This window comes from Dipodomys spectabilis, unplaced genomic scaffold (assembly GCF_019054845.1).
Source record: "Dipodomys spectabilis isolate Male_0828 unplaced genomic scaffold, ASM1905484v1 ptg000006l, whole genome shotgun sequence".
Lineage (NCBI taxonomy): Eukaryota > Metazoa > Chordata > Mammalia > Rodentia > Heteromyidae > Dipodomys > Dipodomys spectabilis.
In genome coordinates this window covers 20669265-20684989 of record NW_024870683.1, presented here as the reverse complement: position 1 = coordinate 20684989, position 15725 = coordinate 20669265, and the positions used below count along the sequence as shown (strand labels likewise).

The window sequence follows — 15725 nt, the reverse complement described above, 5'->3', positions numbered from 1 at the left end:
GAAAGAACTTTGAGGTAATCACCACAGAACAGCAGTAAGATGGCAGATACAGATGATGTGGGGCCTGGGTTTCCTTTCCTGACTCAGACTGCTCATCAGCCCAAGGTCTTTGAAGTGCTGTTTGCCTTGGCTGGTTCTTAGTTGTGTCTGTATGTGCGCCATGAGGTCCCTTCTGGCCACAGAGTACTAGGACTGTATGATATCTTGAGTCATTGAGAGGATACTAAGCTGTAATTAGGGGACGTCCTCCAGTCACAGGCATGAAATGAGTCACTGGTGACTCCTGCCTGTTCTCAGAGTGTACCAGTTTTTATTTCTGTGTTCATGCCTTCATGCATAGCACAGGCCTTCAGCTCCTAGCTGTAGAGGGCTGGCAAAGGCTCCTTGCTCCTCTCCCATCGTAAAGGGTCAACTCTGGCCTACACACCATATTTCTCAACTGCTTTTACTACTTCCTCTGATGATTCTTCCCTGGTCCTCCATTGCTTTCTTTTTTTTTATAGTAGAGATTTATTTATAGGAGAAATTCTCTTTTCCCCATAAACTTGATTCATTCTGATACTGAAGAACATTGTTTTCTCTCGATAAGCATCACAGCATCAAAACTTTGGTTTCTGGATCATAGGTAAGGAATCTGTCAGCACAGACACCATGACAGCCATGATTATCCATTTTCTGTTTTCTGCTTCTGGGAACACTAATGATCATGGAAAATAAAACACCTTGTCATCCACTTCTTCTGGCTTTCTGGGCAAGCAGTGTAAAAATGTCCAGGTAGGGGCAGCAACTTTAGCAGTCTTCATTGTAACCTGGTGAGCTTGGAAAGCCTCCAGCCGCATTTTCTTCTCTTCTTCTTATCCAAGGGTCTGTGATTAGTACATTGGCTCCATTCACTGCTTCCAATAGGTCATTCATCAGCAACAGTTGGGTACCATTCTCCTTGGCCTACTGCTCTGCCAGCTTGGTTATATTAGGATCTGGCCCATAACACTTTGGAATAGCTGCTTGAAGGTGCATCCCGAATTTTGCTGCACTCATCATGATAGAATGCAGGATGTTGTTTCCATCCCTTGTCCAGCTAAGGGTAAGACCTTTGAGAAAGCTGTAGTGTTCCTGAAGCGTAAGGTAATCAGCCAGGATCTGGATAGGATGACACAAGTCTGACAGTTCATTGACAATTGGGATGGATGCTTCTTTAGCCAGAGTGTCCAGATCTGATTGTTTATACACTTGAGCCAATACTGCATCTGTCATGCCAGACAACACACAGGCTGTATCCGTGAGACTTTCATTCACACCCAAATGAATGTCTTGCGTGGTAAGAAAACAAGCAGAGCAAAGCCTGTTTCTGTGGATAGTCTTGCTCGAGTGCTTCTTTTCTCAAAAATCATGCCTAAGGTCTGTCCTTGCAACAAAGGCAAATATTTTCCTTTCTGTTTTATCCTAAATTTCAGATCAGCAGATAGCCATAGGAGATACTTAATTTTTTCTCCTGTAAAGTCCCTTAAAGAGGTCACGACCCTTCAATTGGACTTTATTTTGTAGCGCTTTCCCACACAAAGCCAATTCAGCTCCGATGGAGAGCTGACTTGGGATGCCATGATGACCGGAGATGAGCCAGGAGACAGGATACAGGAGATGATCATGGAAACACATGTGGCATAGGAGTCTTCCATTGCTTTCTACCCTAGTTTCTGAGGTCTCAGTTTGACACCATGAGCTTCTAATCACTTCTTTCTGACTTCTTCATTCAGACTGATGTTCCAGACTTTTTTGGTAAGGTCTTTGCTCCTATGACTTAATTATGATGACTCCTGTTCCCCCCCCCCCCCCCAACCTGGAGTGCCTTGTAACCTGCCTGTGACTCTTTTTTTAAATTAAATTGCACCTGTTCTTCAAGGTGACAACCAAAACCCATCTCCTCCCCACTTCTTTTCTTTAGCTCTTCTGCATACTGCAGTGTCAGTGCCATGATTTTCTATTAGATTTCGTGTCTTCGAGGTAGAGTATGTGAAGAGCTAGGAAAGAGTTTGGCCCACACTAGGTGCCCAGTCAGAATGCATTGAATTGGGGTGATGACTATGGGACAGCCAGCAGTCAGTTTTATGAGAAATACTGGGTACAATACTTGTCAAATCCAATAAGCCAGGGAAGGTCCACATCAAGATAGAATGAATATTTGAGGCTATAAATATATATATATATAAGTGTATATACATATATATATATATATATATATATATATATATATTCAGTCACTCATTGTACCTGTGTTTCAACCAACACAGATTGAAAATGTTCAGAAAAATATTACATTTGTACCGAAAATACATATAGACTTTTTTCTTGTTCTTATTCCTAACAGTACATAACAATAGCTATTTACAGAGTACTTCCTTTGTATTAGCTATTATAAGTAATCTAGAGATGGTTTAAAGAATATGAGAGAATGGATAAAGTTCTATTCAAATCTAATCATTTTATGTAAAGGCCTTGAGCACTAGAGGATTTGGCAAGTCTCTTTCTCACACACTTTCTCTCATACATGTATATACACTTACATACACATACCCTCACTTTCTAAACCTTCCAATTAAGTAGAGTTTTAAGTTAGCCCCCAAATTCCTGGCACCTCGTATATACCCCCCCCCCCTTTGCTCAATTATTCATTCAGAAACTTTTCTATGGGTTGCTGTGGAGAGATTTTGGAGATGTAATTAAAACTCCTAGTGAGGAGATTATCTTGGTAGGCCTGACCTAATCACATGACCCTTTACATGTAAGTCCAAAAGTCGGAGTCCAGAAAGCTGGAGATTCAAATGGTGAGATGGACTTGATATGGGGGAATCCTGCCAGTTTTAAAGATGCAAAGGTCTGTATGGAAAGAGATGTCGGTGGTCTAGAAGAGCTGACTGGCCCGTGCTGGCAGTCAGTTGTTTGTTTGTTTGTTTTTTTAAAAAGGTCTTAAGTCTCACAGATGCCAGAAACTGAATTTAGCTGATAACCTGTGTGAGCTGGGGAGCAGATTCTTCTCCTGAGCCAGAAAAAAATGCTACCTACTCAAGGCCTTGAATCCAGTCTTGTAAGATCACAGAACCAGTCACACTAAGTGTGCTTAAACATTAGAACTACTGAATTGTGAGCTAATGAATGGGTTCAAGCCACGTACATATATAGCAATTTATTAAGCTGCAATAAGAAATGAACAGCTGGGTGCCAGTGGCTCATGCCTGTAATCCTAGCTACTCAGGAGGCTAAGATCTGAGGATCCTTAGCCAGCCTGGGAAGGAAAGTCCTTAAGACTCTTATCTCCAATTAATCACCAGAAAACTGGAAGTGGCGCTGTGGCTCAAGTGGTAAAGTGCTAGCCTTGAGCTGAAGAGCTCAGGGACAGAGCCAAGTTCAAGCCCCACAATCTTAAAAAAAAAAAAAAAATACAGTATTGCTTATTTATCAGGATTACTTATCCCTAAATTTGTTTTCTACTTTGCTCTCCTTTGCCATCTCCTGCTCTGCAGGGAATTCAAATGAAAAGACCCTGGAAGAGCAGAGAACTGAGTATACTAACTAAAAGTCATGGAGCTGTTTGTGCCATGTGGTGAACAGACAGTTATTCTCAGAGAGGAAATAGCTGTGCCTGTATAAACACATGAAAAAAAAAATGTCCCCAGCCAAAGGAAGTTTTAAGGCTGTCCCCAAGGCTGAAGTACAGTTAAGGCCTTTCTAACTCTACTCGAGTGCTGTGATATTCCCATCTGGCACAGGGTTAAATAAAGACCCAGAAAAGCCCGGCCCTTCCTCCTAAGATCCAGAATAAAGAGAATGGCAGAGTGCATATAGTCCTAATAGATAACTTTCTCCAAGAATAAACAACTGATGTGGAATCTAACATTTGAGGAGAAAAATGAGCTGGACAGCTGGATTCCATGGCCTGAGACTGGAAGGAGAGATGACCAGACTACAAAACAAAGCAAAGCTGGACGCCGGCGGCTCATACCTGTAATCCTAGCTACTCAGGAAGAAATATGAGAATCGAGGTTTGAAGCCAGCCCAGGCAGGAAAGTCCACGAGACTCTTTTTCTGAGTAGTTTGTTAGAGATAAGAGTCTCCTGGACTTTCCTGTCATGGCTGGCTTCAAACTACAATCCTCAGATCTCAGCCTTCAGAGTAGCTAGGATTACAGGCGTGAGCCACTGGGGCCCAGTTTCTATGAGACTTACCTCCAATTAGTCACAGAAGAAGCTGGAAGTGGTGCTGTGGCTCAAGTGGGAAAGTGCTAGCCTTGAGCAAAAGGAGCTCAGGGACAGTGCCCAGGCCCAGAGTTCAAGCTCCAGGACCAGAAAAAGCAAAGCAAAGCAAAACAAAACAAAAAGTACAATTCAATTGGCAATGTGTAGAATTTTTTAGTAAGGAATTCATGGAGAAAACCCCTAAAGAAGCCTTGTGACTACAGCCGTGAGTTCTTGTGCATTTTCAGAGCCGATATACAAATTCGGCAAAAACAAAAACAAAGAAGACAAAATTGCCATGAACAGTTCTTTCAGCAGGAAGCATGGGGAGCCTGCTATGCAGCATAAAGATCATTTTTAATACTTAGGGGTAGGGAGCTTTTTCCTGCCAAGGGCCATTTGGATCCTCATAACATCCTTCATGGGCCGTACACACCTATCAATCCAGACAGACAGCTGCAGGCAGCCAAAGAGAAGCATATAAGCCCATCCAGTCATATACAAATGATTACATGAGCCTTATCCAACCCTGGAGCCAGGCCTTCCCCAGCCTTGCCGGAGTAAGCAATAGTTAAGTCCGCTGCTTAGGGCAGGTTCTGCTGGCCGATAGATCCCACCAGGCCTGTGTTTTGTTCTCCTGTTGGTTTATTTTTTACTTAAGAAAAAAAAATTTGGTGCCAGTCATGGAGCTTGAACTCAGGACCTAGGTCCTATCCTTGTGCTTTTTTTTTTTTTCTTTTTCTCAAGACTAGTGTTCTAGCACTTGAGCTATAGCTCAAGTGGAGATGAGTCTTATGGTCTTTCCTGCCCAGGCTGGCTTTGAACTACGATCCTCAGATTTTAGCCTCCTGAATAGCTAGGATGGAGGTGTGAGCCTCCAGTGCCCAGCCCTTGTTGGTGTTTAAGAGGGATATTTGACCTCCATTTTATTATTTACTTATTTTGGGGGTTGTGGGTCTTGAACTCTGGGCCTGGGCTCTGTCCCTGAGCTCTTCAGCTCAAGGCGAGCACTTACCACTTTGAGCCACAGTGCCACTTCTAAGAGGGATATTTGAAAGCAAGGGAAAAACAACTCCTCTTCTCATGTACAGAAAGCATATCCTGGTAGGCTCTCATACTTTGCACATGGGATGGGGGCCCTTTGCAAGTGATTTCTTTGAGAAATCTGAAAGAAGTGGAGAGTTGTCCTGAGATACTAGAGGTGAGCAGCAAACAGGAGCCTTTTGTACAAAGGAAGAGTCGCAGCGGATGATAACATGAAGGAAGGCAGGAGCAGGTCAGATCTTCAGATGCTAGCTTAACTCTCTCAGAAAGCTGCAGCCTCAGTTCCCACGAGACAGCAAGGGCACTCTGAGAACTGGCTCTCAGGCTACTCCCTCTTCTTTTCTTGGAGTCACTGAGTGGTCAATGCAATTCAGGTGCAATGCATTTGACATCAGCAAATGCTACATAGGCTTAGAATGACTATGTGAAGTTGGTATCCACAAATTAATAACTTATTTCTTGATGATACTGGGATTTGAATTCAAGTTCTCACACTTGCTAGTTAGATGCTCAACCACTTGATCCACACCCCTTCTTTGTTTTAGTTTGGTTTTTTTTTTTTGGTCAGTCATGGGGCTTGAACTCTGGGCTTGGGTGCTGTCCCTCAGCTCTTCAGCTCAAGACAAGCAGTTCCAGTTTCTAGTGGTTTTTATTGGAGATAAGAGTCTCATGGACTTTCCTGCCCGGGCTGGCTTTGAACATGATCCTCAGATCTCAGCCTCCTGAGTAGCTAGGATTACAGGCGTGAGCCACTGGCACCCAGCTTTGCTTTCGTGTTGTTTGGATCAGGTCTCGTGCTTTTTTTTTTCTCTCTCTCCCCAGGCTGGCAATCCTCCTGGACTACAGTTCTTTACCTGAACTGCAATCCTCCTACCCATACCTTCTGAATAACTGGGATTACAGGTGTATGCCACCATATCCAGATTTTTGTTGAAATGGCGATCTCATTAATTTTCTTTTGGTCTGGTCTGTCCTCAAATTGTGATCCTCTCAATCTCTGCTTCCTGAGTAATTAGGGTTATAAACAAGTTCCCCTCATTAATTATTCTAAAGGTATTGATATCAAATCTAGAAATATATACGACGTAGATCTCTATAGTCTCCTTTAGCCCATCATTTTCATTAGTAGCTATTAAATATTGAGAGAATGCAAATATAGAGGGAGAGATCTAAGGGAAATTATTCGTGATGAAAGCTGGGAAGAATAATGGGTGGAATGAATAAAATAGGGATGCAAGCTCCAGCCCCTCCCTTGGCCTCACATCCAATGATATGATATGTCTTAAAAACATACGTACACATGAACACAAACCTAGATCATGTTACACACAAAAAAAGGGCATATCAAATGTTGTAATCTCCATTTCATTACTTGTAAGAGAGCAATTAATCAAAGATGTAATAATGTTGCACCCATATATGATTTATATTTGCATAGAATTTGCTCAGTTTGTTACTAGGGTATTTGTGTATTCCTTAGTAGTTGTAAGATGCGCTATATGTTAGCTCCTTTCCTAGTATTCCAAATAGTTGACCTGGTATCTCATCTAACTCTGTAATCTTTCTTATTATTGTTTCTGGTATGTGAAGTATATACTTTTCATGTGGTGAAGGCATTCTCTTATTGGCAGTCTCCCACTTTAATAGATACACTTACAAAATTCTTACCCACTTTAATATCCATCAACATTTTCTGATTCAGGTTTCAATTTAAAAGTCTTTAATCAGTCTGGATTTTAATTTGGGCATATGGTACAAAACAGCTAGCCAATTTTCTCCCACACTAGTCATGAATATTTTATCATTTCCCTAGTGATTTGAAACAGTAACAAAACAAGAGTAACAGGAATAATAATTCACAGAAGCTAACTAACATTTGCTTATTGCTCACCAGGTGCTAGGCCCTGATCTAACATACATTAACTCATGCATTTATTTTTTGGTATTTTTTGTCGGTCGTGGGGCTTGAACTCTGGGCTTGGCGCTGTCTCTGTGCTCTTCAGCTCAAGGCAAGTGCTATACCACTTGAGCCACAGCACCACTTCTGGTTTTCTGGTGGTTAATTAGAGATAAGAGTCTCATGGACTTTCCTGCCCAAGCTGGCTTTGAACCGGGATCCTCAGATCTCAGCCTCCTGAGTAGCTAGGATTACAGGCGTGAGCCACCAGCCTGGCTTAACTCATTCATTTCTCAGGATAACCCTGTCGAGTGGTCACTATGATTATCACCTCCCTCAGTGTGGGACTAAGTGGCCGAATTGATTATAGTATTTGCTTAAGCATAAGACCCCTAAGTTTAATTCCCAGTATGGAAAAAAAAATATTTGCTATATTTTACCACTGGAGCTAACTAACATTTTTTGAACCAAAATGTACATAATGACTTCTTTCTATATGCATAAGGAAATTGCTCACACACACAGAAAAAAAAATCTATCAAGTGTAATTGACCTGAGAGAAGACCAACACAAAGCAATCCATTATGTGGTATTTATATACTCACAAGATCAGCTTTCTTCTTCCCATAACGTTAATATGGTCTGGTTTTACACTTCCTCTTCAGAAATACCCTGGAACTGTGGACTGTGGTTTCCTGAGGCCCTATATCCTGTAGACCAAATTGGGGCTGGGGTGGCTGGCGGGGAGGGGGGGGGGAGGTGTAGCAGCTCTGTGGGGGCATTCTTGGGATTCTTTGTTAAATGAGGCCCAACTCTAGGCTGTGATGGAATGGGCACATTTGGGTGTGTGCCTCCCGGGAGGGCCGTGGTGGGCTGCCCTGGGGGCTCAGTGTGTGGTTTTGTCCCACAGATTCGTCACTCACACCGCAGCAGATGGTGGGTGTTGCGCTGGGCTCCGTTGCTTTTGTGGTTCTTCTTGCATTCCTCTCCTTCTCAGCAGTGTGGTATGTGGGTTGTCATTCTTGAGAAATGAGTAGAATGGGGGGAGGGCCTAATGGGGAGGAGTCATGCAGAACAGCTGGGGATGAGGAGGGTCCTCGGGGACAGGGGTGGAAGGCATGACTAACCCTGCAGCTTAGGGTAGAAAGGAGAAGTACTCCAAGAGAAAGATAACCACCCCAGCCGCACACACAGCAGGCTGGCTGATCTCCCATGATGCTCCTCTCTCCACCCCGAGGCATGGGATTCACACTGACAAAACCAAAGGCCATTCACTTTGCTTCTTCCTTTTCTTCCTCTCTGTCTAGATGGTGGATTGGTGCTGAATGTAAGGATGCACTGGTGCTGGGACAGATGTTTCCACAACTGTTTTTGCAGCCTCTCAGGTGCCTGCAGAGGCCCAGAGTGGCGTCCATCCAGAGGGGTGTGTGGACCTGTATCTTTCTCCATTCCCAGCATTGTCTCATTCCTGGATTCAAGATGGCAGCTATCACCGTGGAGCCACTCCTCCCCTCCCCCCCCCCAAAAGGAGGAAACTCAGCAATCCTTACTGTAGCTTCAGGAACAGTTCTGTACCTATGAACTTGAGACCAATGTGATGCTTGACCACAGACTACAGATCATGGCTGTTTGGGCTAGGCGATGCTTGAACGACAGCTCTTCTACATATCGGATTCAAAAGAGTCTCTGTAGCTTCTTTTTGTTTTAAAATTTTTATTGTTATTTTAAAGGTGATGTACAGAGGGGTTAAGGTTACCTAAATCAGGTAAAAAAAAAATTTTTCTTTTTGGACAATGTCACCCCTTCCCTCAGTCTCTCTCCCAGTTTTTACCTCCTGTCCCCACCCACAAGTTGCATATCTTCTTTTTATAGCATTTCTGCTAGTTAATTTAGGATTTTTTTTTTCATCAGATATCATGAGGTGGTCTTATTTGGGGGATAAAATTTGGCTTTTCTGCTGGAGGTTATTGAAAAGAATAACATTGACATGGACAAATGCTTCAAGCATTTTAGAAGCAGTTCTCCTACAACTAATTGATTTTCTAATTGATTAGAAAACACACTAGCCCAACCACTGCAGGAAGTAACCCGCAATGTCCATTATCGAAGCAGCATTGCTGTGATACAATTCCAGTTCTACGTGTGCTCCAAAGTAATGTCTGCATTTAAGTAAAAACATTCTGGAATGTACATGGCTCTTACTTTAGTTAAATTTTGCTCGGTGCTTCCCTTTCTAAGTTGGGGAGCGATGGAAATGTAGTAATGAAGGGTTAAAAGACCATCATCCTGTTCATAGAGAGGCAAGAATCCACGTTTCAGGAGCAGGAAGATAATGGTGGGCCACACCTTATCTACAGCTGTTGTTACTATATCGTGGCACCTGAGATGTTGGGTACAACAGTCCGAGTATGTTGTCATTATGCTGAATTACAGATGGAGTATATTAGATTTAACTTTTTTTTTTGTCGGTCGTGGGTTTGAACTCCGAGCCTAGGTGCTGTCCCTGAGCTTTTGTGCTCAAGGCTACATTTTACCACTTTGAGCCACAGTTCTACTTCCAGTTTTTTGGTGCGTAATTAGAGATAAGAGTCTCACGGACTTTCTTACCCCGGCTGGCTTTGAATGGAGATCCTCAGATCTCAACCTCCTGAGTCTCTAGGATTATAGGAGATTTAACTCTGTGTGTGTGTGTGTGTGTGTGTGTGTGTGCTGGTAGGAGGGCTTGAACTCAGGGTTTCATACTCTTACTTAAGAAGTTTGACACTCTACCATTTGAATTGCACTTCCACTTCCAGCTTTTTGCTGATTACTTGGAGATAAATGGCGTAAGGACTTTTCTGCCCCGGCTGGCTTATAACCAAGATCCTTCCTCAGTGCTCAGCTTGCTGTGTAGCTAGGATTCCAGGCATGAGCCCTAGGGGGGCTTGGCTTAGACTTGACTTTTACGGATTGAATTCTGATAACTGACCTCACCAAAAGAATGATGGAGAAGAAAGACAGACTTGGGACTTTCCTCTTGACTTGCTTGGCCTAGAACATTAAGGCATGGGGAGGAAAAAGGGGGGGACAGTTACATTGCAAACTGCCAGAATGGAGCAGCTGGAACAGTGGAGGTGGAATTGTGCCCATTCAGTGTGGTGTGTTCTCTACTGGCTGGTTGGATGTTGATGGGGGACAAATCTGAGTGACCTGGCCCGGTGGTTTGGATGCAATCATCCCCACCAGACCTCAGGATGCAGTTTGATAGTGATTTGTGATGGTGTTGGGAAGGTGAGATCTTTAAGAGCTGATGTGCTTGTTCAGGGGGATTCATGCTTTTCTTTAATGAGTGACTTCTCACTCTGTGGGACAGGTAAGTGACTGTGTGCAGGTTGCTGTGCATGAGCCCACTCCTCCCCTTCCTCCTACTTGCCCCTGGAGTTCCCTGTGCTTTGAAGCATCACAAGGCCCTCACCAGAAGCCTTGCTGAAGCCAGCACCAGGCATGTGGCCTTGTGAATCTCCAGATGTTTATTATTATTATTTTTTTTTTTGGGTCCAGTCGTGGGGCCTGAACTCTGGGCCTGAGCGCTGTCCCTCAGCTCTTCTGCTCAAGGCTAGCGCTCTACCACTTGAGCCACAGCACCACTTCCGGCTTTTTTCTTTTTGCTTATGTGGTGCTGAAGAATCGAACCCAGGGCCTCAGGCATGCAAGGCAAGCGCTCTACCACTGAGCCAACTTCCCAGCCCATCTCCAGATGTTTATTGTGAGCCACAATAAACTGTTTTTTGTAAATCATCCCATTTCCAGTATTCTTTCATAGCAGCAGAAAACAGACTAACAGAAAACAGACTTATACAGGGAAGCACCAAGCAAAATTTAACAGAATATAGACTAATACCAAACTGTATTAACACAGTACACATATCTGTTAGTTAGGGCTTTTTTTCTGTATATATTTTTATTGTAAAAATACTGTACAGAGGGGTGACAGTTACATGAGTAAAGTAATTAGTACATTTCCTATCAAGCATTGTTACCTCCTTCTTTGTTTTTCCCCTATTTTTTTTCTGCGACAAATGCCTCTCCTTATCAGTTAATAAAGAGACAGGAAGAAATGGACCATACAGAGGTGCCATGCTGGGCGGGAGAGTACAAAGTTCTCCAGTCAATTGAAAAAAGTCAGGGAGAGAGAATCTCCCAATGTTTGCTTGTTCAGTGCCAACTGCCAGACTCGGTTCCCTACCAGTGAGGCAGTTTTAGGTATAACTGTCCTCTGTTCTTTGAAGAGCTACTCCACATTGAAACTTAAGTGCCATATTGAAAGCTCTTCTCATTGACTATAGAATGGAACTCTTAACAGACTATACAAGTAGCTTTCTACTTTTAATTTTTAGGAGCAAGAACTCAAACTTTCACAACAATTTTAAAATTAGCATATATGAGTTGTACAAGGGAGGTGTTTAGTGCGACATTTCCATATTCCATATAATGCACCCACCATATTCACCCCCTCTCCCTCATGTCTCTCCCTTATCCCTCCTTCTCTTTCTAAAACAATTTCAACAGGTTTCATTGTTCTGAGGTGTTTTGTTTGTTTGCCTTCTGTTTTGTACCAGTCCTGAGGTTTGAACTCAGGGCCTTGGTACTATCCCCAATTCTCTTTTTGCTCAAGGCTAAAGCTCTACTGCTTGAGCCATAACTCCATTTCTGGCTTATTATTATTATTATTTTGTGGTTTATTGGATATAAGAGTCTCACAGACTGGTTGGTCTTCCCTGGCTGGTTTTGAACCACAAACCCTCATATCTCAGCCTCAAACGACAAAATCTACCAGGCACTGATGGCTCATCCTCAGGAGTCTGAGTTCTGGGATCATGGTATGATGCCAGCCTGGGCAGGAAAAGTCCCTGAAACTCTTATCTCCAATTAACAACAACAACAAAAAAGCTGGCAGTGGTACTGTGGCTCAAATGGTACAGTGATAGCCTTGAGGGAGGGTGGGGGAGGAAAGCTCAGAGACACTGCCCAGAGACACTCTGAGTTCAAGGGCCAGGACCAGCACAAAACAAAACCAAAAAACTATCCACTATTAGTTCTATAAAAGCCATATATGCCTGTATTCCCCTAATTTCATAATCTGGAGCTAACTGCCAAAGACAAACCTGTCCAAAGGGCTCAGCAGAATTCATAGCAGGAAGAAATCCACTTGCTTTGATTAGAAAGTTTCTGGTTAAAATAACTGGCTAACTATTAAGTTAAATATCAGCTGTGGGTCTGGGGCAGGAATATTAACACAGTTCACATATCCGTTAGTTGTTTTGTTTTTGCAACAAAAACCTGAGAGAAACACTTTAGCAGAGAAAAGATTTGGTTCATGGTTTCAGAGGTGTTGGTGTGTGGTTGGCTCCTCCATTGCTGTGGGGCTGAGGTGGGTCACAACATCCAAGTAGCACAAGTGATTGGCAGAATGAACTTGCTCATCTCACGACAGCCAGGAATCAGAGAGAGAGAGAGAGAGAGAGAGAGAGAGATGTGGGGGTGGGGGGGGGGAGAGAGGAGTGGAGAGGGGGGGAGAAAATACCTGTGCTAGTGGATGTCCTCGGTCTCCTTCTTCCTCTTTGATTCCATCTGGTCTTCAGCCTATGGGATGTCACCATCCATATTTGGGATTAACTAAACATCCTTCCTGGAAACACCTCACAGCCAGCCAGAAGTGTGCTTCAGTAATCTCCTAGGCATCTCTCAGGTTGAGATAATGAAGATAGGCCATCACAATGCATGCTACCAAAACAACAAAAAACATAGACTTCGCCGTTTTGTCAGACTGTTCTAAATTATGATGCAGTTTCTCAGTGTAGTACATAAGAGAACAGTGCTGAGCATTTGCAGAAAGGTTGTTTCATTTTTTCTGCAGTTCTTTCCTAATAGTTTTCCCAAAAATGTAAAGACAGCTTTAAGTTCCCTAAATTTGCCTGGTAGCTTTACTATAATAATGATTTTATTGTTTGAAGTTTGTTTGGTTTTTGTTTTTGTGCCGGTCCTTGGGCTTGAACTCAGAGACTTGTCACTATCCTTGAGCTTCTTTGCTCAAAGGCTAGCACTACACCACTTGAGCCAAAGCTTCACTTCTAGCTTTTTGGGGTTAGTTAATTGGAGAGAAGGATCTTATGGACTTTCCTGCCTGGGTTGGCTTCAAACCTTGATCCTCAGATCTGAGCCTCCTAAATGGCTTGGATTAAAGGTGTGAACCACCGGCCAGCTTGAGGTTTTATTTTTTGTTGCTGTTCTTTGTTTTCCTAAGTAGATTCACAGTTCAGGGGTAGGGGAGGTGTCTTCAAAAAAGACTAATGGTTCTTCACAGGAGAATGCAGGATCTTCTATCAAAGGGCTCATCACACTAACGCTAGATCCTAAGGTGGCAATGGAGGGTCTATTTTTTTTTTTTTAATGAATTTCTCTTGTGGACAATGTGTAGAGGTGAGTGCTTAGATCTAGTCTGGAGTTTCCTTCTAGAGCAAGACTCAAGACTGGGAGATTTCCAGACATAAAATATGTTTTCTGTGGGCTGATGTTTTGTGGGGGGCCCATAGTTTCTGTTTATGTCCTTGGCAATACAACAGACACCTCTTTCATTCCATCTTTACAAAGATTCTGTGTGAGAGAAAGATCGATGGTCACTGGTTTCCATTTTTAAATGAAGAAATGGCTTTAGATCTGTGGGACAAGTAACCTAATGGCAAGTATGAGCTCTGACATTTGCCAGTACTTGGGCTAGCCGCTGAGCTGAGCTTTGGCAACCTTTGGTTCTAGGACAGTCAGATCTTCACATTTCCAAACAATATTGTGTATAGTTTGAACTATTAGCTTTATTGTAGCTTTCCCCCCCACCTCTCCCTCCCCCCCCACCCCCCGTCCTGGGCTTGAACTCAGGGCCTGGCTGCTGTTCCATGAGGCTCTTTGTGCTCAAAGCTAACACTCTACCACTTGAGCTGCAGCATCATTTCCAGCTTTTTCTGAGTAGTTTGTTGGAGATAAAAGTTTCATGGACTTTGCTGCCCAGGCTGGCTTTGAACCATGATCCTCAGGTTTCAGCCTCCTGAGTAGCTAGGATTATACGCGTGAGCCACCCAGTGCCTGGCAGCATATGTCTCTTATACTTATCTTTTCACTGTGAAGTAGCTCTGCCCATCACTTCTAGACAGAGTCCAAACAACTAATCAAATGAATGGAGATTCGTTAGAGGAAATAGTTAATAGTCATTTCCCTGACTCAAGACTTGGAGTTCCAGTAGAGCACTTCAGATACGACCAGGGCAGTGGTGATTATCTTGAAATTCCACACAAGCTTGGGATAAAGTTAATATTTAAATTGATTTTGCAGGAAGTAAGAATGATTTCTCAATGCTCCCTTTTTTTTTTTTTTTTGGGTCCGGTGATGGGCATAAACCCTGGGCCTGGGTGCTGTCCCTCAGCTCTTCAGCTCAAGGCTAGCACTCTACCACTTGAGCCACAGCGCCACTTCCGGCTTTTTTTCTTTTTGCTTATGTGGTGCTGAGGAATCGAACCCAGGGCCTCATGAATGCTCCCTTTCTTATTCGAATCTCATATTCTGATTTTCTAAACCTGTTTTGACATTTCATTTTCCTAAGAGCAAACCTCTGGTCATAGCTTAGCAGTCAACCGAATAGTGTTAACCTTTGCTTGCTTCTGGAGGAAAAGGGGCGTTATCCTTTTTGTGCTCAAGTTTCTGGGCTGGGGATATACAGTGGAGCAAGTCAATCAGGAAAGCTCTGTGAACTCTTATTGCACAGGATGAGTCATTTTGGAAGTGGTGAAGGTGTGTCTCCATCTCCATACTTTTTTTTTTTTTTGCTGGTCCTGGGGCTTGAAGTTGGGGCCTGGGCACTATCCATGAGCTTCTTCTGCTAGCCCTCTACCACTTGGGCCACAGTGCTGCTTCTGGCTTTTTCGGAGTAATTTATTGAAGATGAGAGTCTCACAAACTTTCTTTCCCTGGGATGGCTTTGAAGCATGATTCTTAGATCTCAGCTTCCTGGGGAGTGAGGATCACAGGTGTGAGCCACCAGCACTTGGTTTCCATCCTCTCTATTCCTCCCTCCCCCCCTCTCTCTGTGAGTGTACAGTATTAGAGCTTGAACTCGGGAACTGGACATTGTCCCTGAGCTCTTTTTGCTCAGGACTAGTGTTCTATCACATAAGCTACAGCTCTACTTCTGGCTTTTTTTGAATAGTTAATTGGAGATCATAGTCTCTTTCCTGAATGATGATCCTCAGATCTCTGCCAACTAGGTAGCTAGGATTACAGACTTGAGCCACAGGTGTCCATCTATCCTTGCTTTTAAAAAACAACAAAACAAAATTAGAATTGTTACACAAAATTTCCAAACCAGTATTGTCAAAATTGTCAGTCTTTTTTCTATATATTTTGCTTCTGATGCAATGCCTAGAAGGACCTCTCAATTTTAATATAACACATAGAAGGTAGCACTTTTAAAACATTTAAATCTGTATAGGAAATTTATTTTAGGATAAGAGTAAAGTTTCTAAGGGTAG

The 15725-nt window shown here is 43.1% G+C and overlaps 1 protein-coding gene and 1 pseudogene across 6 annotated transcripts in view; one reads left to right on the top strand and one right to left on the bottom strand.

Moving 5' to 3' along the window:
- The window catches only part of Susd1 (sushi domain containing 1), a 139922-nt gene that overhangs the window by 88828 nt on the left and 35369 nt on the right, over window positions 1–15725 (top strand). For 2 of the 6 annotated variants that reach the window (XM_042696966.1, XM_042696967.1), the window contains exons 13-14: window positions 8081–8174; window positions 8478–8940. The exons of 3 other annotated variants lie outside the window; for them this stretch is intronic. In XM_042696966.1, the coding sequence (XP_042552900.1) occupies window positions 8081–8174; window positions 8478–8725 (342 nt within the window). In that variant the 3' untranslated portion in view covers window positions 8726–8940. Of the gene's footprint in view, window positions 1–8080; window positions 8175–8477; window positions 8941–15725 lie in introns of those variants that run through there. One more of the 6 variants, XM_042696969.1, reaches the window with a different exon arrangement.
- On the bottom strand, window positions 600–1656 carry LOC122123889 (annotated as a pseudogene).